The sequence below is a fragment of the Aethina tumida genome, chromosome 2 (genome assembly GCF_024364675.1).
Source record: "Aethina tumida isolate Nest 87 chromosome 2, icAetTumi1.1, whole genome shotgun sequence".
NCBI classification, from domain to species: domain Eukaryota; kingdom Metazoa; phylum Arthropoda; class Insecta; order Coleoptera; family Nitidulidae; genus Aethina; species Aethina tumida.
In genome coordinates, this window is record NC_065436.1 from 25,141,913 (window position 1) to 25,169,880 (window position 27,968).

General features: G+C 26.9%; 1 protein-coding gene across 5 annotated transcripts in view; it reads left to right on the plus strand.

Moving 5' to 3' along the window:
- The window catches only part of LOC109609017 (potassium voltage-gated channel protein Shaker), a 245,186-nt gene that overhangs the window by 161,250 nt on the left and 55,968 nt on the right, over nucleotides 1-27,968 (plus strand). The window contains exon 1 of one of the 5 annotated variants that reach the window (XM_049963682.1): nucleotides 16,437-16,477. The exons of the other annotated variants lie outside the window; for them this stretch is intronic. Coding sequence (XP_049819639.1) covers nucleotides 16,452-16,477 — 26 coding nt within the window. The 5' untranslated portion in view covers nucleotides 16,437-16,451. Of the gene's footprint in view, nucleotides 1-16,436; nucleotides 16,478-27,968 lie in introns of those variants that run through there. 5 annotated transcript variants of the gene reach the window in all.

Sequence of the window (27,968 nt, forward strand, 5' to 3'; positions counted from 1 at the left end):
TGTTTTTTTATCAAATAAAATTTTCATGCACCCTTCGTTTAATGCAATAATTTATCATAATTATGTATATAAATATATATTATTATATATATATTAATTCTTTTACACATTTTAGCATAATATTTTTTAATTAAGTATTTTACCTTTTATTTCTCAACATAATTTTGTTTTTATATCACCAGTTACAATGAAAATGCTTTCTTTAACACATTTTAGGATAATTGAGATGAAATGAATACGAAAAATGGAACCCTAGAAAATTATTTTATTTGATAATTATTTTGAAAAATATCAAAAGAAATTTGGCCAGATAAATCGTATTGAGATATTATTTTCGTTTGTTTATTGTTTAATTGTTTACAAAAACAATTAACTTCTTTTACTTTATAGTAAAATGTTTTTATAATATCTTTATTTAAAAGATTTTTGGATTTTTCGAAGAAAATGATGATTTTTTACACATTACACACGTTTTAGGGTAATTTCTATTTTTCAAATTATTATGGCCCTTAAACTGAAGTGAATTGCAATATAAATTGAGATAAATATTTTGATGTTTGGATCGAATAAAAAATCGCTAAGTTGCAAATCAATTTCCAGATTCAAACAAAACCATTAAACTAAAAATCAATTTGAAATATTTTTCAAAAACAGAACAGAATTTCTGCCATAATATTTATTAAATATATTTTTTTCACGATAAACTGTTGTAATGTTTTACACAAGTTGAATCTAAATTTGTATAAAATAATTTTTGTCAGAAAAAAAAAACTGTTATTTGCAAAACAGGTGTGACTGGATATATATTTTATTGACAGCATAGAGTCAACAGATGCGAAACATGTTTGTCATCAGCGTTTTGTCTTCGCGACGAAATTTTGAATAATACTGCAGATTGTTTTTGTATCTGCATTATACGGCATTGGAAGATACCCGAGTATATCGAGCAAAGAAGTCCTGGACACATGCCAACTGACCCATTACTATAAATTACAACGAACGTTCTGGCTGGCTCTTTATATTCTGCAATAATTCCGCATCGATTCGAATTTTATTATGAAATTTGCACATTTGTAAAACACAAATCATAACAATTCCGAATCAAATCAACAAGGGTCCAAGGGAGAAACAAAAATCGAATAAATCCATTATATTTCGAGGCTAGCTTAGGAGGCCATAAATCTGGCTATTTTGTGGCCATCTATTTTTAAAGCTTCGTTCGAAACCGCAAAATGTGTACTTTTACAAATGGGGTTTTCGTGATTTGATGCAGACTTATCTGACGGCATCTCGGCCCACTAACACGAACACCGTTCAAAAATACGTCAGGGATAACTGACCCATCGTTGGTAAAACATCTTATTCGATCCATATTTATCTGATCCATTATTATGCAGGATTTTTGCGATAGGAACGAGCACATTGTTTACGGAACATAAGGAGATTGAAATCCTTTAAAAGGTGCACTCCTTAAAAGTCCCCTTCATTTATAATCCGCCGACATGTTTAACCATCTTCAGTTGAGAGCAATTGAAGCTCCAACTCCACTCACCAATGAGGGACAATTTAAGGAAACCGAGATCACAATATCAATAATCTTTTCAAGGATCAAAAACTGTTTACTCGTGTATAATTAGCTAATCGATAAAATAAAATTTTAATCCTTTCCGGTTATAGTAAACGGGAAGTTTACAGATGTTTGTACGGGAGTGTCGATTACTTTTTAAAAAGTTTACTCAAGTCAAGGTTTACTGCGTACGAGGTTTTGTAAATAGGCCCTTAAAACGAGCTCACCGCCGGGAATATTATCCTTAATTTTAAATTTTAAAAAGCTTCAAAGGATTCTTTTATTGCCGTAGTTGCGGTGGAATATCCTGTTGTACATGCCATCCTTGCAGGAATATTTTATATTCATTTCACAGATTTCACTTGTGCTTTATTATTTCATATTTATTTTGCATCGCGTTCGTTCTGTTCTACTTTGTGTGCACTTTTAGTGCTTTAAAAAAATCTATAAAGGAACTGGGCAAGGTATTTTAAAGTCTGACGGATTTCGTTGCATTATCTAAATACAATTTTACGGCCATCCATAAAATATGAATATTCGTACGGTATGTGGGGCACTAAATAAATTTCGATCCGCCCGTATCACTGCTCTTTCATTTACATAATATCAATATAATTTTCATAAATTTAAATTGACGGGTATTTGAAAATACTGATGTTATTTAAATGGATTGTTTTCGGTTGATGGGAATTGGTAAAAGCAACCAGAGGAAAGTAATAATAGTTTGATATTATGCTCTGTGTATTTACAACATTGACAACTATGTTGCAGTTGTCTAAGCTTTAAGAATGTCCAGCGTAAATTTAAAATGTAGCAGAGACAAAACGTTCTGTGGCGGAAATAAGATTTGAAAAAGGTCATAAATAACAGAGAGCGTGACAAATATTAAAGAAGCACTGTCAAAAGCAATAATCATAAAATTTAATAGATTAGTTCGTGTACTATATTCTAGTTCGAATTATAAAATGATGCAGATATGATTATTTTTATGGGTATAGTATATTTGATCGATAATTTTGCAATGTACTCTGGGAATTGGGAACTGCCACACCAACAAACCTATTACACAGCTTGCAATTATATTAGAATTAGGATTAAAGTACCCAGTTCGATGCAAAATTCATGACACTTAACAATTTTATAGGTTTAAATACATTTGGTTTTCTGTTAAATTAGATAATTAAAGGTAAATTTTAATGGAACGTTATTCTGTATTATTTAACACTGCTCGAAATCGAAATTTCATTATGCAGAGTGACACAGTTATGAGGATTAGGCGACTGTAACTTTTTTATTTATAAGATGATTTTAACAAACAATCAATCAAAAGATGGACAATAAAAAACTGTCATATGTTACAGAAATTGTTTTCCATATCATCCGGCAGTGGTTTACTATATTATATTTTTCAGCCTGAAAAAAAAAAAAAATTAGAACTTCTCACAATGAATATTTCATAAAAAATGTTACTTACTAATAAGTCAGTAAAAATAGTAATAAATATTTTTATTAACTAATGATTTAACTCCTTCGTATTCACATTTAGCTATTGTTTCTTTGGTCCAAAGAATTAACTATGTTAACTGATGTGTTATAAATATATACATATTTTTAAATACTGTTGAATATCTCAGGATATATTGTTCTGTGGTTTACAATATTAAAATGAGTAATTCATCAGGAAAACGTCCTACAATTTTGTGATAATTAATTAATTAATTTGAGATAATTAATTAATTAATTGTCTATTTCAGTAAAATAAACCCCTTGAAAAATATAAGATTAAAATATGAAAAGAAAATATTGTTAAAAAATTGATTACAAAAAAATATATTCCGAAACTTAAGATACGACATAACTTAGAAAGTGTTATTCACTCAAAATAAATTCAATTTTTTATGAATATTTTCTAAATTCATGAAAATATCTTCTAAATTGTTACAGTAGTCTATTAGGCACAGGAAACCTTTTTGTACGGCATTTAATTTCTTATAAAAATATTACCTATGAATTATGAAATTTAGAAATAAAAATGAAATTTTTGTTAAATCCTTCAAACTTTTACCTCCGATATCTTCTAAACCGTAAGAGCTATCAAAAATGTATAATATAATATATATTACAATAATAATAATTATAATATATAATAATATAATTATTATATATAATATATTATAATAATATAATTATTATATATAATATATTATAATAATATAATTATTATGATATATTCTTTTCGTGAAAATAAATTTTTGAAAGTTATAATATATAATTATTACAGATAAGGATGTATACTTTTTTCTTAATATACTATTTACTTAATTTTTACATGTACAAATTTAAATAAATAACTAAACTTTTAAACAATGTTTAACAAATAGGTTAAAAGAAAAATTACAATTGGAAATTAGATCATGATTGAATAATACAACATTTTTTTTACCATTTCCAACAAGATTTTCGATATAAATAAGAAAAAAAAAATTATCGATTTTTTTGAAACAGTCTAATATATATAAAATAAAATAAATTTATGAAATATGACCTTATGAATAATGATCTTTAATTTTTCTTTTACTTTCAATTTTCACATATGTTAATAAAATTTGTTATGAACTCGAATTATAGAAAAATATTTCTATAAGATGTTCAAATTTCAGGAAATTTTTTTCTTTTTTGTCTTTAATTATTCCTATAAAATAACACCTCGCAAAAGTTTCTTCAATTCATAGATATAAAGTTAAGGGGGTAATTTTTCTTTCAGAAAGTGTTCAAAGATTTTCTTTGCAAATTAATGCAGTAGAATTTTTATATGTGTTAGTTTCTATAAATCATATGGTTAGGGGAGTTGATTTTTTTATCTTAGTCTTATACAGCGATGTTAAGATACATTACATTTGTAAAACCAAACGATTCAAATGATTACGAACTTTAAAAATTAATATTCTGAGGAACAATTTTTTATCTAGATTTTTGACTTTTAAAGACATTATGAACAAGACTAATCACTTTTTCTCTTAACCTCAATTTTCATATTACAAAATTTATCTCCTTAATATAGCCATAAGGCGATAAATAACCTAAGATTCATCACAAATCGGACAGAGTTAATGCATTTGTAATACCAAAACCATCGATTAAACGTATAAATCTGATTCAATTCCAGTTCGATTGTCACGAATAATGGAACCGGCGTCCGATTGAGCCTTACCCTCCGAACCGTGACATAAAATTAAAAGTATCGAACAAACGAAACGTCTTGTGTGTGCAAATCCACACCGTAACCGAACGATTCGCCCGACAAGCGAAGAGCGAACCAATCGACACGTCCATCAATTGGAAAAAGACGTACGGGAGTCCCACCCGAAAACAAACGGCACCCGAAGTGCGGAAAAGAAGTGCATTGTGTCGGGATGGCGGGATGGACGGACGGCTTTGACCCGCCGTCGCAGAATCCCGCGTCGCGACGGTGGAAAGCAGCCGGCGACTTTGGGAATGCGAAAAGGGAGCACGGGAGAACACGCTGCGCACTGTGCACCGCCTGGAACGGGCCGCCAGTTTTGCTCTTCGAGTATTCGCGCGCGTATAGTGCGGGGCCCTCACGTGGTACACGCCGGGCTCCTCCACTCGCGAACCATTATTTCTCTGTGGCCCCCATGCACCCGCACACCGCACCACGTCGCCCATCACCGTCAGCCGGGCCCATGTGTCGCTAATTGTTCGTGTCCGGTTTATTTTATTTCACTTTTTTTTTTTTCGTTGAACGTTGGCTCCGCCGTTTTGCGGCGTTTGTGTTTGTGTGGTCCGCTGACAGTTCTGGATAATCGCCTTTGTTTATGCGACCCGTTTTCGGTAAACGCAAGCCGGCTTTCACACGTACCACATGGTCTCCTCCCCCAATGTACCTTACAAATTACACACACCGCAACCGAATCATTTGCGCTTCTAACGAGATTTGTCAATTAAACCGCATCTCTCGTGTTTTTAAACTGCCATGTAGATTAGGGCTGTTCGACGTTCACAAGTCATTCATTCTGATTTGTTGTTGTACGTCATTGTTTTCTAAATTTTTTTAATGCCACCTACATCATTGAGTATTTCATATTTCACGCATTTAAAAATAAATTACTGAGAATGGAGTTTGCTTTTTATTAAATAAACATGCTTATAAAATCTGTATGAAAATAAGTTTGGCAAATGCTTTAGTATTTATAGTAGTAAGATGCTTTTACTGTCTTAAAATTTGGTTGAAATTTTTATTAATGTATATCCAGCTCGTACGTTTCGAGGAATATATCCCAAAGTATTTTTTTTGCTTGCACGAAATTAAATGGATAAATAAAGTTTTAAAAACAATAAGTTAAAATCATGATTTTAGTAACAATAAGTTAGAATTACTTTTATAGTATCCCGTCATTACTCTCATATTGTTATGGCCTTCAAACTGGAAAAATTACCTCTTCAACAAAGAAGCTTTAAAGATTGAAAGTGCTTTTCTTTATTTTAACTTATAGAATGTAATCTGTTGTGAAGATCTTAATTAACACATTAACGCAAAATTACAATTAGAAATTAAATCACTATTAAATAATATTAATATAAAATATTCAGTTCCTTTCTTTAGAAATAATGAATATACAATTAAGCAATAATGATACAATTTACACAATTTAATGGTCTGTTTTTCATACTTTTGGGACAATTTATATTTGATTTTATTTCTCTTTTTAACGTAATTGTTTACTTTTTTAACTGATTCAACATATTTCATTTACTGTTGTTTTAACAAATTTGAAGAAATTAAAATTATTTTAAGTTGTTTATAAAAAATCACTTAACATTTTAATTTTAACTTTATTATTTTTCTTTACTTAACTGTACTTTATTATTTAGTGAAAAAGTAATTTCAATATAAAATAAAACTTTTTACATTGATATATTGAAATATACCCAATTTTATTTTTTCTTTTTTCCAATTTTTTGATGAAAATATTTATAATAAATATTTTGACAAATTACAGAAATAATTTGATTATTACTTTCGTTGGAACATATTTCTTTTACTGTTGTTTTAACAAATTTGCAGAAATTAAAATTATTTTTTTATTATATACGATTGGAATATATATTGTATTTTTTCAAATAATTAATTTAAATAAATATCTAAAATTTATTCACATTACTTACTGTTTTATTTATTGTTTGAAAATCATATTACATTTGCTTCAATTTTTACTGATTTGTACTACATCGTAATTATTAATATTGTATTTTTTCAAATAATTAATTTAAATAAATATCTAAAATTTATTTACATTACTTACTGTTTTATTTATTGTTTGAAAATCATATTACATTTGCCTCAATTTTTCACTGATTTGTACTACAACGTAATTATTAATATTATTTATTAATGCCTACATTTTTTCAATGCATCCTATTATATCGGATCATTTGGTATTACATATTTCATGCATTTAAAACTAAATTACTGAGAACAATATTGCTTTATATTAAATATATATTTATTCTGGTAAAATTGCTTTGAACTGCTTTTAGACTTAGCTAAATATTTTATTGTAGTACATTAAATTAATGTTCCCGAGGAAAAAATTCCAAATAGCGTAAATCAATTTTGAAAAATGTTTGATAATATTATGTTAAAAAATATTTCACATAAAATCATTGTTTCGGTAACAACAAGTATAGAGATTTAGTAATCAATTAGATCATTGTTTGTTGCTCAGACTAGAAAAATTATTTATCTACTAAAAAGGGTTTAGAGATTGAAAGTTCTTTATTTTAACTCATTAAAACTAAAGTAAGCCTGTGTGAAGATCTTTATTAACATATTAACGTAAAATTATTTTGATAGATTAAATCAGTATTAAATAACATTAATATCAAACATTCAGTTCCTTTGTGTAGCAATAATGAATATGTAATTAAGATTTAAGTGATACAATTTACAGAGAATGTTTTTCATATATTGTATTATTTTGGGACAATTTATATTTATCTTTTAATTTATGTTTTTATACAATTGTTATTTCGTAATCTTGTTCGAACACATCACGTCAACACTTTTGTTGACACATTATTTTTGGAAAAATTAAAATTATTATTTTTTGTTTAAGAATGTGTTAATAACAAATAAACAGAAACATTTAAATTTTCACTCATTTGTTCGTCGTAATTATTAATTTATGTCGTTGTCTAAATTTCTTAAGGCATTCTACATTTTACATCATATAAGTAAGCATTTCATATTTCATATATTTAAAAATAAATTACTGAGAATAATGTTTGCTTTTTATTAAATAAACATGCCTTTAAATTCTGCATGAAAATATGTTTTTGCTGCTGTATTTATTCTGGAAAGGTTGCTTTCAACTGTTTTAAAACTTAGCCGAAATTTTTATTAAAGTATATTAAATTCATACGTTTTTGAGCAAAACATCCCAGAACAATTTTAACATGTACAAAATTGAATGAATAAGTAACGTAACAAATTTAAAAAAATGTGTGATATAATTATATTAAAAAAGTGTTTCGGTGAAAGTTTGTAACAATAAGTATACACAGTTAATGTTTTAATAATCTCTGTATGCTGTTCAAATTGAAAAAAATACCAATCTACTAAAGAGGCTTTAGAAGGCTAAAGAAGTTCTTTGTCTTTATTCTAATTCGTTGAGAGAAACGAAAATCTTTATATTGATGTAAAATTACGATTAAATAAATTAATATTAATACGTTCCTTATTATTACAATTAAAGTAAAAATTACACAGAAGATAAAATTTTTATTTGATAAACTTTTTTCTTTAATATATTTATTTATTTATTTATTTTTGAGTTGTGCTTTTTTACTTGTTGTCTTAAAACTATTGGAGAAAACGTTATTAAAATTATTTTTTATGTAATATTTATTCGCCTTATTGAACCTTAAAATTATTACATATATTTTCATAATTGATTTTCTATTGATTCATCTAAAAAAGACTATTTTACATTATGATTTAAAAATATTAAACTTTTTCTACTTTGGGAAAAATAAATTATGATTAATTTTCTCAGAGTGGTCGTTTACAAAAATATACTGTTTATTAATTTATCAGAAGGGTTATATTTTATTATTTTAAAAACAAATAAAAATTAAAATATATATTTGTAATTAAGCATTAACACATTTTTTGATTAATATTTAATATTATAATACATGTTTTAAATGATAATTTATATTTTTATACTGTTTTTTGAGTTTTTTGCCAATTAAGAAATGTGTTATTGTCATTTTTTGTGTTTATTTTTAATTTCTTAAAAATATAAATCCCAGTCTTCTTCTTTCTATAATATAATTTATTGAACTCCGAATTTTAAATTTTTTTAGTGAAAAAGTAATATCAGTATAAAATAATACTTTTTACATTGATATATTGAAATATAAGCAATTTTATTTTTTATTTTTTCCAATTTTTTGAGAAATTACAGAAATAAATTGATTATTACTTTCGTTGGAACATTTTTTAAAATAATTTTACAATATTATTTCGTGTATCTATTTGGATAAAATAAAATATGTCAAAAAAATGTAATATTAAATAATATTTTTATAAAGCCTCGTAAATTATCATTTATTTGTTTATTTATTTATAAAATCATATTTGATTGAAATTTTATTTGTCTTAATAATCTTTTGATATTATTAAAATGATAATTATCTAATAATAAAATAAATAATATTATTTAAAATAATGTCAAATTCTGTACTTTTGTTAAGTGACTAACGTCACGAAAAACCCATTTTCACCGAAACACCAAAACAATTTTATCAAAGCGATCGGATCCTGTTCAGGCTCTAACCCATCGCATTCCCAATACGTATATGTTGTTTGCGAATCCGAAGCATTACCGCAAAAATAGTGTGCGTCTGTCTATCGCGATGTTAACAACCGCCAGTTTTTCAATCGTGAACATCCATTTCGAAAGATTAACATTGGCGGAGTTGCAGCCAAAGCGGTTTAATTTTAAACACGGGTGTCATTAACATCTAGCATAAAATTTGAATTGATACGCAAGATTTTCTAAAAATACAAACACACTGATATTTCATAAATTCATCTAAAATTATTTATTTAAATTTAGCTAATTGTTACCGTTACAATAAAGTGTTACAAAAGTTTCCCGTTCAAAACAGATAAAGTTACACACTCTCAAGAACCACCATTGGGACATATTTTACGAGAGTTTGGTTCTTAATACGTGCGCCACCTTAAATTGCGAGGCAGAATGTGGCATCGTAAAACTAGACGTTTTAGTTGTACAGCGTTTATTCCTTATAAATTGAGACGGGTACACACAAATATTTAAGTTTCGCATGTAGTTTGCTCTAAACTTACGTTTCCGCCGGATTTCGGCATAAGCCCGTGAGGAAACGGTAAATAATTTTTTTTTACCGTCAAATCGGGGCCGCCGAAAATTTTTCGTTTGTTCAAAATAGTAGAGTTGTCACTGATGAAGATCGATGAGTTCGTTGATGGCATCTAAATATATAAATGACTAAAAGGTATTTGGTCAGTTTTGTTAGGAGCTGACTTTCAATTAAAGAGGTATTCATTCGATCGACGGAGTTCAAGTTTGTTCTGGCATTGGAACTGAAATACTGGAGAGTAGACACATTTACATTCACTTCCTTTTATTTAATGTAAAATTACGGCCACTTGACCGATTCAATTTCCTAATCGTTTATTAGGATTAAAGGTAAATTGAAATGGAAAAGTTTAATGAATAATGGACTTTTCCATTTATAAGATTTATTACAATGGCTCATTAAAATATTTGAAGTATACTTTTTACATGGTAAAATAAAATAAAAAATTAGGTCAAATTTCATTGATAATATCATAGATTTTTCACAAAAAAAAACAAATAAAATGCTATAAGTTAATTCATCAAATAATATTTCATAAAGTAATTCAAATAATACTATTGACAATTTGAGTACATTGTGACACAAATTCATCTGTAAAAACAGTAATTTTTATGATACTTTCAGTTGTTTTTTTATGTGTATAAAGATGGTAGAGAAGAGGATGATCATTTAAAACCATCATACGACTCCATAATTATGATTTAGTAATCAATTGCTTAGATGGATCTTTTACGAATATTTTGAGCCTATATACATACTTCTAGTACCTCGTATAAGATATTTACAGTCACTTTAATGAGTATCTTATACAGTTTTTTTTATATATTTTCTTTATTTAGTGCTGTAACGTAACGATATAATATTTTATTTTTTTATACATACATACTTCCTATTTTTTTACGTTTTCATACAATAATTACTAGTTTAGCAAATTCTCTTCCTCCCTGGTATGGGATGGCAGCTAGATTTCAAAGCGAATTTATTTATAAGCCCTTACAAGTATAGTTATGTGAGATCTTCTCCACTTAAATCTCGCTTTAATAAATAACTGAAGATGTTAATAGTCTTTTATATCAATATTTTATAATTTTTTTGCTAAATTGTATTTTCAAAACATTAAAGAACGGATGAAAGATGATGAAATTATATAAAAATTTTAGTTCCCATTTAAGGTTCTCATTCCTGATTTCAGAAACAAATTATTCTGTACTATAATATTTTAAATTGAAAATAAAAACTGCAACATTATAAATAAAAGAAGAGGATATTATTTTATTTAATTTAATCAAATCTACGAATAGCACTACAAAACGTATTTTCAGTTAAATGACACCATTCATCGAGTACTTGATATTAGATATACAATAAAATTCTAACTACACCACTGGATTAAACACCGGTTGAAGTGGATATATACCAAATTTCATAAAAAAATTATACATATTCATAATTCTGTGGAAAAATTAAAAATCTTCTTTTTATGAATTTATATTTTTAATCAAGTAGTCTACGGAATAAACTATAAAAAATCAAACTACTCAAAAATAAAAAAATTCAATTTTCATCCCTAAAAAATTAACTAGTTGTCAAATATAAATTTTATGAAGGTTTTTTTATTTTCAACCAAGTAGTCTATAGAATAAACTTAAAAATTGTACAAATTATCTTAATTTCTAAGAATATTAAAATATTTACAAAATACGACAAATTTCATAATAGGTGCCCGTTTCAAATAATTCTCTCCGTATGTCTTATCTTCTCTTGTTTGTTTATTTTCTCTTTGATTCTTAATGCTAGATAATATGGGAAAATTATAACTTTTAAAATCTGCTCATAGTCACTGAAATGCTATAAACATAAATAATACAATAAAATGGTTTAAAACGTTCATCCAAGCTTTTTTTATAAATCAATAAAAAATATATCAAATTCTCGTGAAAATATATATTTTACAAACTAAACTCGATTTTAAGCAATATACCTTTTCTGTTATAGTTATTTCAAAAGCGAGAGTTAACTTTAAAAACTTCTATTACTTTATAATTTTAGGGAAAAATTTACCTTAATATTTTTTTTTTACTTTGTCCAACATTATCGAAAACAAACATCGTAAAATAATTTTATTAATATTTTATGATATTCTTAATATAATATAAATATATAATATATATTATTTTAAAAATAACATAAAATATTATATATATAAATATATTTCCATTTATTAATATTTCTTAGATCCATTCATGATTATCTTTATTACTACACACTACAACTCCCCCATTTTCCTTCCACTGAAAGCATGTCTTTGTGTTTTCCTCTTGCACATCGTTGTACCATACAAATCCAAAGATCTTAGGGTGGAATTCACTTCTTTGAGCGTCCCAAAACAATGCGCCCGTATACACAAGAACGTGACCATAAAACTACATCGCCGTGCATCGTAAAAATTACAACGCGTCTCGCTAAGCGCCGTCGAATTTCAATCACGTCTACCATTTTCCGTTCACAAGGACGCGTCGCAATGCCGCGTACTTAGTAATCTTAACGTCCTTATTTTCGGCAGTCTGAGACCGCAAAACGATCCAGGCCCGCAGAACAAACGGTCCATTCGCCGTCTGTGTGGCTCACGTTGATAACAATCGATCCGCAGTCACGATTTATAATGGCCTCACAATTAGCTTGCAAATTCCCTCCGCTGGAACGTAACCGTCGCGATAATTCACGGCACCGTTAAACGACGGAGACGGGGTTCGCGATGCCGACGACTTAAATACTCTCGACGTCGCATAAAACTTCTGTTTGGATGAAGCCGTTGATTATTATTAAGTTATTAAAATGTTTCGAAATAATTACCATAAATCCGTACGTTTTCAGTATGTAATAACGAAAGTTTGGACAGAATTTTTACTAAAAATAAAAAACATGTGATAAGCTGAAATCTTGTCCTGGATCCTTTATTGTCAAAAGTTCGTGAGTAGTGAATGAAAAAATGTATAAAAAATAATGAAAAATTTCTAATAAAAATGTATAAATCTCGACAAAAGAATGTCCAAAAAAAACTGTTTTTTTTATGAAATTTTATATATATATATATATATATATATATATATATATATATATATATATGATGGAAAAAAGTATGGATTATTTATTTACTTGTTACAAATGTTACTTAATGTTATCACTAATCTGTTTCAATTCTGAACAAATCCAATTTACTACAAGATCGGTCCATTAATCACAATAATCGTTATATTCACACGTTACAATATGGTCTGGAAAATATGAAATATTTTATTAATCTTCTTAAAAAATTAACAATAACTCAAATCAATATTTTGTGATACAACCTTTGGTCACTGCTTGGCTTCTTTTAGACGTAAAATCCCTGCAATGTGTCAACAGGAATTTGTTGCCATTGTTCCTGTATGGTCAGAAGAAGTTGTTTGTTTTTGTTCAGATGCGACGTTCTAATATTCCCCAAAGGTGCCCAATAGGATTTAGTTCGGGGGAATGAGACGACCAATCAAGCACAGTTAAGTTTTTCATTAGAAACCTTTCTTTAGTAATTCTGGATGTGTGTTGAAATATCCGACGACATGGCATCTCTTTCTCAGAAAATGGAAACATGGTGTTTTCAAATATGTTCCTGTATTAAAAACAATCCATTTTACCTTCCACTTGAATCAAGGGTCCAACATTAAATAGAGAAAAGCATCTGCAATATATCTCCAGTAATATTTAATATTTTTGCCAGATCACTTAGCGTCCAGCCACTTTTACAAAGTTCAACTACGTTTTCATAAATTGAAGTGAAAAGTAAATATGTTTAGACAGTACTTCGTTGAAACTGAGTTAAATGTTAAGAATTTAAGTAAACAGGCCTCAAATAAAATAAAATTCCAACACCATTACAACAGATATGAAAAAATCTCAGGAGATAAAAATGCAATTCTTAAAAACACTTCATACTTTTTTCCAAAAAACGGTATACTTTTTGGTACATATTTTCATGCTTTACAATTAAAAAAAATCGAACTGAAATTACACTGTATATGCGATTTAGGTTGCCATAATTTTGGCTTAATGACTAAACTACAAATTTTATTTTATAGCTTATTAATATGCTTAATGGGCAGTAAAATGTTAATGCTATACAAATAAGTCTATTAAAATAATTTAATTACTTTATGATAATCAACTTTTAATGCACTTTCTATTAAAAAAATTACTTGGATTTCATCCAAAAGATATGTATGTTTAACGTGGTTTTCATCATCTTTAACCAATTGTAAGATAATAAATCTGTATTCCAAATCATCATCATGCACGCTAGATTGTTATGTATAACTGCCAATAAATACTGCATAACCGTATAATTGAACGATATTAATATGATAAATTGTCGATTAAAACGGAAAATCCGCAATTTCACGTTCAATTCATCGTTTTCCAGATAAAAGGTACAACTATACTATTATAACAGTAACATAAAATAATTACTGAAGTCCTGGCGACTGAGGATAAGGTACTAAAATGAAGTTTTTGTAAGTGAGAAAATCGTGCGAAGGTCGCTGAAATTATTCTCAAATCATAGTTGATAAATAAACAAAAAATTCCAAACACCTAAACGATTGTAAAACGCAAAGTTAAGTGTTTAAGCCTCCAATAAACACGTTTGTTTAACATCAATTGGAGTGTTTATTTTTTGTTAGGCGAATCAAAGGATTTTTAATTGTATCGTGCCAAAATGTTTATTTCGCAGTATCAATTAATAAAAGTTTCGCAGTTTTAGAAATTATTAGTTTTATAACTTGCACAGGTTATTATTTGATCCGGTATAAATATAAAGTGTAACAGATGGCTGCGAATGTTGCTAAGTTTTAACGGTTTTTGTGACGGGTGTAATAGTTAATGGATACGGTTTAATTCGAAACAGTTTCGTTTCAAAGTTACCGTTGAATGTTACAAAACTCGGGGAATTTTTGAAATTATCCTAAACTATAACTTGATTTATTTAATGGTGGTAAAATACAAAGTACGAGTTGGGGCTTAGTTGTACGGGGTGTCCGAAATTAGTTGATTTTGTCTGATATCAGTATTTCCAGAACAAATAGAACAAAACAAAATTCAAATATTTTCTGATGGTCACAAACCTCAATTTAAGGAGTACAAAAACTGTCAGTGTCAGTTTCTTAAAAATACTCTTTAAAATTTCGAGATACTACTTATTTCAAACCAACTACTTTTATAAAATATCCAAAAAAAAAACTTTTAAAAAATGTGAACGTTTTTGTTTACTTTTTTAAAACGTGAAAAAATGTACTCAGGTTCAGTTTTATAAATATCAGTTACATATAACATTAAAATTTTAAGATAATATGTAAACTTTAATATGTCGAACGTAAACTATAATTAAATTTGCCGTGTTATAAAAAATTCTAATAATTAATGTAAATATAATTAAATTCACCTTTAAAATATTATAAAAATTCAAAGTTTACAAAAATTTGAGATATAATAAATTTCGAAATAATTAATATTGTTGTCTATAAAACAGAAATAATGTAACTAATGTTTAATAAATATCTTGAAATTTGCCAGGAATATCATTATATCAGAGTTAAAAATAATTTAATATATAACAAATTTATGAAACCTTGAATTTTTTTTGCCATTTTAAAGACTAAATTCGATTATAGTCCATTTGACATAAAAAGTTGGATATATTACCTCGATTGAAATATATATGGTAACTAAAGGATATTTAAAAAAAAATATATATTGATCTTTTTCGAATTCTGCTAAATGCTTGTTTTCGTTAATATTTTAGAAAGCATCAAAGATACCAAACTGTGTTCCAAATAATTGATCTGTGGACACCTTTTCTCTATGTGATCTGGAAATTTTCGAATAGAACAGCCAAATTCAACACGAATAAATAACCTTCTAATTTCTGACCCTGGTTAATCCTTTATTGTAACAAATTAGCCAGTTGACATTGTCAAACGATAGTAAATACAATGCAATTAGTAAAAATTAAGTTCCATAGTCCGTCGTTATGTCGCAACTAAAAACAACCGACGGACCATTTCAATAACGTCCGGGTAATTTTTCATCCGTCTCCTGACATCGAACGATTTTGTTGACAGAGGTTCGCGTCTATTTCAAACGGTCCAACGCATTGAAAACAATTCGGATCGTGCAAACACAAATGTCCGGCGAAAAACGGACTGGCGAAAACGCCGCCACCCATGATCGCACCAACCAAAATAAAAACACTAATCCACGTACTAAATAATAGGACGACGTTTCGCCTAGTGGGACTGGATTTGACTAGTGTGTGACTGAATAATGCCTTCCGGGTGTTTTTCGATGTGTCTCATTTGGATTTCGAGTGGTATGCTCCCGTCGTAAATGTGCACCGTGAACCAAAACTGCCTACTCATGAGACATGCAGATGATATTAGTAGCAGGAGGGTGAGTGTCTAGTCTTCATCTTTCGATATTAGTTCCTGTCGTATTTTATTTCACTCTTGACTTAGATTGTAGAATTTCGAGAACGACATTCATTGTATACTGTTCTGTACTGTATATTAGACTCATACAGGTTAGTTGCTCTTATAGTTGTAGACATGTTTTGAAATTTTTCAGATAAGGATTTACTGTCATTTTGTACTGTGCTTACTTTTCTGGGCATGTTTAACAGAAATATTTCTTCAAAACCACCACCTCTATCTAGAAATATTAGTTAATTTAATTATTATATTATATTTAATATTCCATCTTTGAAAACAATATATAACAATTATACATATACAATTTGTAACTTATAATAAATACTAACCCATCTTAATAAAGCTTATTGTACGTAGACTACAATGATCTGCATGTTTTTGTTTTACAATTCCTTTGCCTATTAACAATTTTGAATTTTTTCACAACATTTTTTGTTTCATATAAATATAATACTTACAGGTTTTGTTAAAAACTTCCAAACTTTAAGGGGATGTAGTATAGATTAAAATATGATTAAATGAACACAGGTCTGCAAATTATGAGTTTTAGAGACACTGGGGCTAGTTGAGGTCACTAAGTATAACAGTTTGGTTAATATGGGGATACAATGTTAAATTTTTATCAACGAAATCAAAGGAGAATAAAAAAAAATACATTAATGAGGCAGGAAAAAATAGTCCTCGATATTTTTGAAACTGTTTAATTGCTGGCACATGTTTATTAAAACTTACGTCATATTCTGGCCATTCTGTATCCCTGTTTGTGATATTTTTTTAACATCCTGTATAAGTACACAATAAAAAATAGTTTAATTTAAAATGTAGTATCAGTTTTTTCAACATTACACGGCGTGGCCCATTTAAATTGGATTGTTTTATTTATAAATCGATTTTAATAAATAATAAAGACTTAAAATTAATTCATACCTTTTGAGCTAAAATTCATAGAATTTTACAGGGGAGTAACTAATATGGGCCACATTGTATGTGTACAGAAATATGCTTATTTAAAATTAATTTAAAAATAACAAACATTAATGTTTCACATTCTTTTTGAACAAACACTCATATTTATTATTTTAAAATAAACACACTTAAAACTGTGTTCGAAGATATTAATATCTTTAGAATAATCATAATAATCTGATTTGTAAATAATAAAGTAAAGTTTTCTTCTTCTTTCATTTTACTTAAATCCTTCAAAACGCTTTTATTTGCATTTTAACAAGGATTATATAAAAACTGAAAAACTTTATCTCGTAGATTACAATAACGAAATACTTATATATTGTTTTTGTTTCAGGTAAGTGAAATTTTATATAAAATCCAGAAAACAAACGAGACTTAACGTAAGTGTAAAATGCTAATAAATTCCAGCGATATTTTAATTAGGCCGTCCGTAGAACTGCGCATAGTTCGGTGTGGTAATTGGTTAATTCGAAAGTTTCCATCGTAACCTTAAGCAATATTTTATCTTGCTGAAAAATTCAGCGGACTTTTTACAAATCCTATCGGCGAAACAGTTCGAAGTTAATACCATTTTATAGTTTCATTTTATTTAGAATATTCAGTTTCCGTTGCGAAATTCAACAAACCTCTCGACTTTATTTTCCGTTTTGGTTTACGATTTTACTTGATTAATTTTAGCAAATTAATAATTCGATTATGTATGGTACATCTCTAAAATTAATTGATGTTTGGAATGAAAAAGTAAATAGTCGTGGTAACAATTAATTCATTACTCGGATGGAGTACAATATGAAATTGGGAATTCAAAGGCCAATATTACCCTGGTAAATTGTGCATTGTCATACGCAAGACCCAAATATTGAATTTGTATAACAATTTGACTGTTTCAATTGGATTAATAAAATAATTAACAAGTATTAATTCTGAATTTAGGCGCATCCACCATTTTTGTAGTCAATCTGAAGTGCCTTGGCGGTAAAAATCTAATTTCCTTTTCAACTATTTTTTTCCTTGTTGCAATCAATAGATAGTCTATTAATTCTGAGAAAAATTATTACCTGGAAAAAACTCAGTGATCAGAAATATTAATAAATGAGGCTCGTTATTCCAGTAAATTTAATAATGATTTAATATTTTTTTTACTTTGTTATTGATTGATGATTGAGAAAATTATTTCATAATAAATAAAAATAATGTACGAAACAAAAGGTGGCTACACTTACCTACATGCATTTATTAGCATCATTGTATAGGATACAGCTTTCTGTGTGTATAATTTCAACCGCAGATTTTATCTTTTTAAAACATATACGAGTTACGAAGTTATGAAGGCTTTTACGTTGGGCGCCACAAAATATTAATTTTACTGTTATTATTTAAAGTTAAAGTAATATTTAGTAAATTTTGTAATCATAATTAGAAATTAGATCTTTAAATTTAGATAAAATGCTCGTATGTTAACTTGTATAAATTATATTACTTAACTATTATAGCTAACTTAATTATAAATTTGTATCTTCTTTATAAGTGCAATGTTGTAAATACAGTGTACATACTTTTCAAATACGTTTATGTTGATAACAAAATTTCCAATGCAAATTTTAAATGGTAGAAGTTTATTTTACCCCATGGTTGCGAATCATTCCAAAACCGTACTCAAATATTTGACTGATAAACTATTAAATTTGAATTCCGTACACGATAAGCACGTATTAAGTGACCCTCACACACCTTTTTCCATATAATGCTCCAATTGGCAATTAACAACTTTCCTCCGTTTAATTCTGTCCGCGCATGAGGCAAAAAAAAAAACCGGGGGGTATAATAATACAACTAGCAGGTACACGGACATATTATTTCTGCAACGTTGTCAATACAGCAACCGGAAAATCCTAAAAAGAATCGTCCGGTGTTTCCACTATTACATTCGTAATAAATGTATAAAAAATGGACCCTGTTCACTTGTGATCGATTGACGTGATGAAATAGTTAATTGTGAAATTGAGTTATGCGCTACGGATACGAGTTTAGTTGTCCCTTTTGTAAAATGTTTGTTCTGGATTTTGATTAATTAAAAATTTGATTTATATTATAAATTATAATTTAATCTTGTTGTACATATAATTTTATGTATAATAATATAAAATTATTTTTAGAACAAAAACAATTATATTAACATAATTTTTAGCAGTTTTATTACGAATCTATTATTATGCTAAAATATATAGTAATAACATTAGTGGAATTAATTACTTGATTTATTTATTGAATTTCAAATTTTACATATTGATATTTAATATAAATTAATATTTATCTTAATATTTTAATATGATTTATGGATAATTGGAAATTTTTATAAAATGTATTGATTTATAACTTCCTTAATAATTTGTTTCTTAAATAGTTTTATTTATCTTAGTAATTTTTTATATAAAAGTAACTAATAATTTATGATGAATTTGTACTAGAAAATTTATATTTTAAAATTGTACATTTTATAAAATTATAATGATATTTGGACAAAAATTTCATATTTATTTATTACATTTTAATTAGATATCTCATATAGATGTTTGTTGCGACAGAAATTTGACTAAATATTACATGAAATATACTGAAATACTAAATACATTTTACATTTAACTTAATAATAAAAAATGCTACTATTAAAAATAAATAATAATTTCGCAAAAATTCAAAATATGAAATGTAAATTAAGAAATTAATATTATTAGTATACTTAAATAATAAAAAACAAAAATTATAAAATATTTTTATTAATAATTAATATAATTTAATTTATTTATTTTATTTTTGGTAATTCATTTTTTTAATATTTGTCTTATAGAAAAGTGTAATTTTATATTTGTAAATTTTATAAATATTTTTTTATAATATTTTAAAAAATATTTAGAAAATAAATTTATTTAATTTAATTATCCTTTTTTTAATGCTCAGTGGTTATTTATTTTATTAATTATTTTCTAGACACTTTTGTTATAAAAAGTTTTGAAAATATTTTACTATGTTTTCTAACTAAATAAATCATACTTGACTCCACTTTGTAATTTGTAAATTAAATTAATATTTTTATAATATTTATTATTAATTAATTTATTTTTAATTAATTATTTAATTTAAATAAGTTGTTTAAATGTCTATATATATATATATATAAAAAAGTAAAATAGAATGTGTTATAGATATATAAAAATTACATTATTATAAAATACTTTTTTATATTAATAATAAAAAAATATTGTCAATAAAAATATTAAAAATAAGTAATAATGTAAAAAATCTTTCTGTATAAGTAATAATTTCTTAATAGTTATTTAATTAATAATTCCCCTACTTCTATTTTTGTTTTTTTTTTCATTCGTTAATAGAAAGTTACACGAAATTTTTTAATTAATACATCTGTATTGATTTAAGTCACTTACATCATCTACGATGAAAAGCCCACATTCATATGAACGTTTGTTGTTTTTTCAGTTATTCAATTTTCTGCTCATTAATTCGATTTTTCTATTTCCATCTTGTTTGATCTTTCATAAGTACATTACATAACAAAGGGTCTCTTTTACTATACATAGTATTTATAAAGATTATTCTCAAAGATAGTTTCTTATTACTTTCATAGTGTTTTTTGTCTTTATAGTGAAACTATCAATTGTTTTTAATAATGGAAAGAAAAAACAAGTCTTAATTAAATTATTTTTTATTTACTTTAATTTCATAATGAAGTAAAAGTTCATCTTATTAATAACATAGTAATAACATCATTGCAAATATACCCCTGAGTAACAGAAATAACATAATTTGACATTCATCGTAAAACAACATGACTCACAATCAGACAAATTCCTATTATGGTATGACAGATACCATTAAACATAAAGGGAATGTCGTTTCCGAGAATCAGAATTAAAATAAACCAGGCAACCATGTAACATGTAGTGCGCCCCATAAAAATTCCGTCATTACCCACGCATGGTGCAATGACTCTAATAATAAATAAATATTAATGTAATCAATATCACGACCCCCGAGCGGGCCGAAAAGGGGTTGATCCACCTTGGTACGGTCGCAACCACGAAACAAAAAAATTAAAACGACGACCGACGTGCGGGCGGCGGAAACGCATCAACCACGAAGTCGTGGTTTTGGCAAAACACCAAAGACGAGAGAAAAAAAAAAAAGTAAAACATCGTGTCCATCGCGGCAATGCGAACCATTCGAAGAAGTGGGCAAAAACATTTATATCATGTGTGGCCATGCGGCTCATCGTCGCGTTCCGACAACGCTCGGACCGCTCCGCCGCCCCTTCGGCCAACCGCCGCCGACACTGCATTGTAAAACGGCCGCCTTCGATGTCACTCATCGCCCATTCTTTTGACTCACTTCGCGAACTTTAAGGACCGTAAGTGCAAAAGTTATGCGTGTTGTGCCAAAGCGCTCAGCTACAAGACGATACGTGCACCGTGTGCCGCGTTATCTATGTGCCAAATCGGATACGACGCCGGTATTTATTTGAATCGCGTCAATTTATTCCGCGAACAGTGTACCGCGTACATTCTCTTTTCGTTTTTCTTTTTTTATGTAGCCTTTGTTCGAAGGTAACTCTTCACATTTCCACCACTTTTTCATCCTGCTAATTTTTTTCTTTATTATTTTTTTTTTTTTTCATATAGCGTGACAGGAAGCACGTATAATGAAAACTAACGCACTTTCATTTATTGCATATTATTTCGATTCCGCCATGAATATTCCGCCGGTTTTTGAGCACCGAAAACACGACTATAAATAGGCTCGGAGGAGTTGTAGTCGGTTATTCACTGAAGATAAATTATTTAAAAAATAATTAGATATAGAAAATCGTTTCTCCGGTCACGAAATACCAGAACTGAATGTCTGACTGTTCGAACATGTGCACAGTTGGTGCTATTCATTTTTTTTACCCATTCACTACTCCGTTTTGTTTTGTTTTTAATTGTAACTTTATAAAGCAAAATTTTGCACGACTAAAAGCTATAAAAAAAAAATTAAATGACGGTTGTGAAATTGGTGAACGTAATTTAACATATAAATCATTGGATTAAACTTTCCGTGAAATTAAATATGCTGTCAATTATTTATAGTTCATACATACAATCAGTTAATGTAGCCAGCAGAGATTTAATTTTAATTGTCCTACAAGCTGAACTCGCAATTTTATAAACATTATTTTTACATACATTTTTCATTTATAATTTTAATTAATTTTTCAAACGCGGAACGTGTATTAATTAGTTGTCACTGACATATATTAAAAAAAATCAATTAATTTTAATTGTCCATAACATTTATTAGATATAACAATTGTTCTATGTGAATTGAAACATTTGTCCTGAAACTGAAACATCAGTTAATTGAATATCGTTTAATTATATAACAATATAAATGATTTAAAATCGATGTGTTTGTAATAGAATTAATATGAAATTCATGCAAATTAAGTTCTTCCTATACATTATTCGTGTTTGTCCGAATTCGAAAATATAAAAACTTGAATTAATTGGTTGGTATAATCAAACTAATTTGGTACTTTTAGTACAATTACTTTGAATAATTTAAAATTAAACAATTCAGATGTATTATTACTACCTATATAGGTTAAGAAAATTATGTAGAAAATTAGTTGTAATAATTATATACCAACTAATTCCCATTAAATTAATTTCCATAATTTTATTTCATATACGTTGATCAAAATTTAGTAATTTGATGAATATATAAATTTAGGAAACAATTTATTTTTGATGACTTTGTATAAACTTAATAATTAATGGAAACTATAAAACATTTAATATATTAATAAATTGTTCAAAATGTTTTTTCGATTACTATTATTTTAAGAAAACTCTTATTTGTCTATAAACATACCTTTTAATATGATATTTAGTGTTAGGACCAGAATTAGCATTAATTTATAACCTTTCTCATTATACCGTTTCTATAAATTCTATTAAATCCTTAACATATAAATAACACTAGCATAAAAATCGTTAATAATATGTCCAATCTTCTTAGTTTCTTTCTATCTTATTGAACCTCCTATTTTGTATTTTTATTGTTTTTAACGAATATCCTACTGTAATGTTAATATTTATTGTCTAGAAAAAATATTTAATGATATGATCAACATTTGCAATAATTTGCTTTATTAAATTATGTAAATATTTTTTTCTAGTAATTTGTGTTTAGTGTAATAAGTTTCATGATAAAAAGAATATTAAATAATTAGTTATTTAAATATTTTATAACTTTTATATTTGTTTATTATACAAATTGTCCAGTATTAATAAGTCCAAAAAAACACTTTTAAAATAATTGTCACCGCTTTTACTTTGAAAAAATTTGGTTCCAGAAAACAAATTATTGATAACTGCACATAATCTTATCTTCATTAAAAAATAATTGTAATGATAACAGTTAACCAATTGCCAGAAAATTAGTTCCCATAATAGTTCCTTATCTCTAGATTGTCTAATGTTTAGTAATTTGTTCCACAGTTTGATTTTCCTAGAAAATTGATATTAAATATTTTGTCATTTCTATATATACGTTTATTAAAAGTATTGTTTCCATCAGATTTTCTGATATTTCAGTCTTCCAGATTTATACTTTTTCAATTAATTCCATCAGTTCCCTGATATCAGGATTATTAAAATCATAACAGTTCTTTTTTTATCGTTTTAATATCATCAGCTTTATGATTAAGAAACTGGAAATACATCGGTTGGTTAAAAATGTATGTTATTTAAATATTATCCTTACTATAAATTTACGATTATAACAAAGATCGATAACAATTTTAAAGCATTTATATTATTCCTATAATCAAAATCAGCAATAATCTCTACCTTAAAGTATGATCTTGGACTTTTATACTATTATATAATTTAGTAGATCGATATTTAGATTGTTGAATTCATAACAATTCTATACTTTTTGTATTTTTACAATAATATTATATTTTTATTAATAATTAATATAATAACAACCATATTTCATTTTTCCTATTTTAAAAATTATTATAAATAAATAAGAATGTTTAACCACTTTTGTTGGTTAAATTTGATTAAAGAAAAGAAATTATTGACAATTGAGTATTTTCGTATTTTTATAAATACTTAATAATTGTCATATTATAATTGAAAAATAATTAACTAATTTATAGAAAATCCAAAACAATTCTCTACAAGTATTTTATTTTAAGTTGAGTAATTTGTTCAATAAATTTCTATAAAATTTTTCATCTAAACTGTAATTATGGATATAACAGAAGTTTTATATAATTTTGATATGTCTCATTAAAAATCTTTACTAGTTATTATTTACCTATAAAACTTACAGTTTAATATTTAATGTTACATATAAAATCATCAGTAATTCATTACTTTCCAGACTCTTATTATGTCTTTCTATTTTTCCATAATTCTATTATTTATCTATTTTTATTAAGGTCATAATAATTTTATTTGGTTCATGTTTTTAATTCAATTTTATGATTATGATAAAATTGAAAAGATATCTAAACTGTTAAAAATTGATGTTTTATTAATATATCTAGTATAAATCAACGATTATGACAAAAGTCGATAACAATTTTAAAGCATTTATAATCCTAAATTTTCTTGATTTCGTTTCCTGTTAATCCTATAAGTTTCTATATTTTAATGTTTCTAATGTATTATTTTTTTAGAATAAATATTTATTGATATGATCAAAATCATCAATAATTTCTATTATATTTTTTATGCTATTATATAATTTAGTAGCTCGATATCTCGTTTATTGAATTCATAACAATTCTCTTATTTTTATATTATTTGTTAAAAGTAATACGTGTAAAGTTTCATGATTTCAATATTATTGTACTGTTAAAAATTTGTATAATAATCGTTAAACTAACGGCTTTTATATTATTTAAGATTATTATATTTCAAATTTTTATTTATATAAACAATCGATTTGTAATACTAAAGTCAACAACATTTTTATACTCTTTCTAAATGTTATTTATGTTTATTTTGTTGAAATCTTTACCATGAACTTATTGTCTATCATAATTTATATCAAACTGATATGATGTAATAAAATTTTCTAATATTTTTTATATCTTTGGTTATTTCAAATATCTGTTTGTATAAAAAAATCAATGACAAAAATTATCTTCCTGCTAAAAACAGTATAGTTTTCATTATTATTTCTAAATAATATTCTTCTTAGATTAAAGTTAAATATATCAAGAATCGAGGAGAATTTCAATTTTATTTATACCATACCTATAATTCCCTCGGATGTTTTTTATTCGGTTAGACCCTCTCTATTTTCTTAAAAACCAGTTCTTGCACTGCGGACAGATTGCAACCTGATTTATCTCTCCTACCAAATTTCGTATCGACAAAATAATTAAATCCTGGCAACGAATATAAAACCCAATTTTCAATTTATTACGGTCTTACCACATTATGAATAATTCATACCTTCATCAACATACTGATACAAAAATAAGCAATATGTGTAGTATATGGTAGTATAATATTACATTTACCGCCTAATTCGTGATCACGCATATATCTCGTTTCGGACTGACTGCCAGATTGAAGGAATCAGTGTTAAAGACCGTGTAAAATAAGCAATGGAATTACCCGTCAGGTTTATAAATAGCCCATAGGTAATAAGAGAAAATTATGTTTCCTACAGTTGATCGATTCGTACGAAAATTTAAGTGGCTTGTTCTTATTGTACGAAAATTAATCGCATAATTTGGCGTATCGAAAATAATTATAACAATCCGAACGGAATTTATAATGGCAGTTTTGATTTTAATCCATTTATATTGTCGGTTCGTACGTATAAAAATTATTTTAATCCAGGTCGTTTCGGTATCGTGAAATGTGTTTATCAATACCACGTTTTTATTTTCGTTTGTGAATTATCGTTATTTATAAATACTAAAAAAATAACACTGTTTATTGATTTACAATTATTTTACCACAATCGGATGAATATAGATAGGACATTATGACTGTGGTCAATTACATCAAAATATTAAAATAATAAACACACGAATTTAAGATTGGGGCTTTGGCAATAATAAATGGTATATTTATCTCACCTATTAAAATCAAAATTCATCTAGGAGATATCTCTGGAAGTTCTCAGTTCTGTGCAAACTACTACGGTTTTAATTAATGCCAAAAGAAATTTACAAGATGTTAGGAATGGAATTCATTTTTAAGAACGGACTAACTATGCCTCGTTAGATTTTTTGTTTACATTGATTAATGAACGTTGTCGGCACCAATTAAAACATAATTAATGATATAGTTTCCAAAATTAAAGTGATATGATGCAAAAAAATGATGTTAAAAACTATTTTCATAATTAAAAACGCCAGTTCCGAAAGTGAAACAACTCTCGTATCCATTCATGTTTACTAACAAAACGTGAATCAGCTGCCTGATTATTTTTTATGCAGAAGCAAACAGGTTTTAGTAAATGGGCAAAACTTTACGAAACTAATGATCTTCTAATAAAATTATTTGACCGAAAACTGTAGAAAAAATTATGAATTTCAAAACAAATACATCATCATTATTGGAATATTATTGTATTAATAAATTGTTCTGCCGCTAGTGATGATAAAACATGACCAGGAAGAATGAGCAATAAAACATTTATGTCAGTAAATCGATTCTTACTTTCCGAGCAACGTTATGACATTGGACTACGTATTCGAAATGAAACAGTGGAAGTGTGCACAACAACGTACACGTACCGATTTACACTGCATATTATTCTTGATATATCCGTCATTTTTTGTGACAATAGGTTAAAAGCGAAAGTCTTTGTGTAGTCCTGAAATCGCTTTACGTGACTTTTATTTGCTTCCTCGTATTTGTTGGAGACTTTTTTAGGATATAAATATCTGTCGAGTCGATTAGGCGATTAACCTTGGAGTAAGGCCTGTCTACATTCAAAAATGGCCAATTGTCACGACTAATTCTGGACAAGTGCATGAGCTTTTATTTATTTTACACAGTTAATAATGTTTGCCATGAAACCAGAGTACCATAAACCATTAACAATTATCTATATTTCAACACTCAACGCTTCGATAATTTTATTTTTGTTGTTGCTATAAATTTTAGAAATATATCTGATATTCCTCTAAATTATTATTTTAATCAATATATTGTTGTTTATAAATATAATAAATATTTTAAAAGTTTAGAAGATTTATCATAAAACGAGTCCAATTTTGATTAACACCAATTATTTTATTTAAACAATAATCCTAAAGATAAACAAAAAAAATCTACATAAACATTAACACTTATGTTATATCTATATTACTTGATAGTGGTTTAATTTAATATCTTTTACAGTAAAACAAATTGAACTTATTTTATCCATTTCTTATCAAAAGTTAA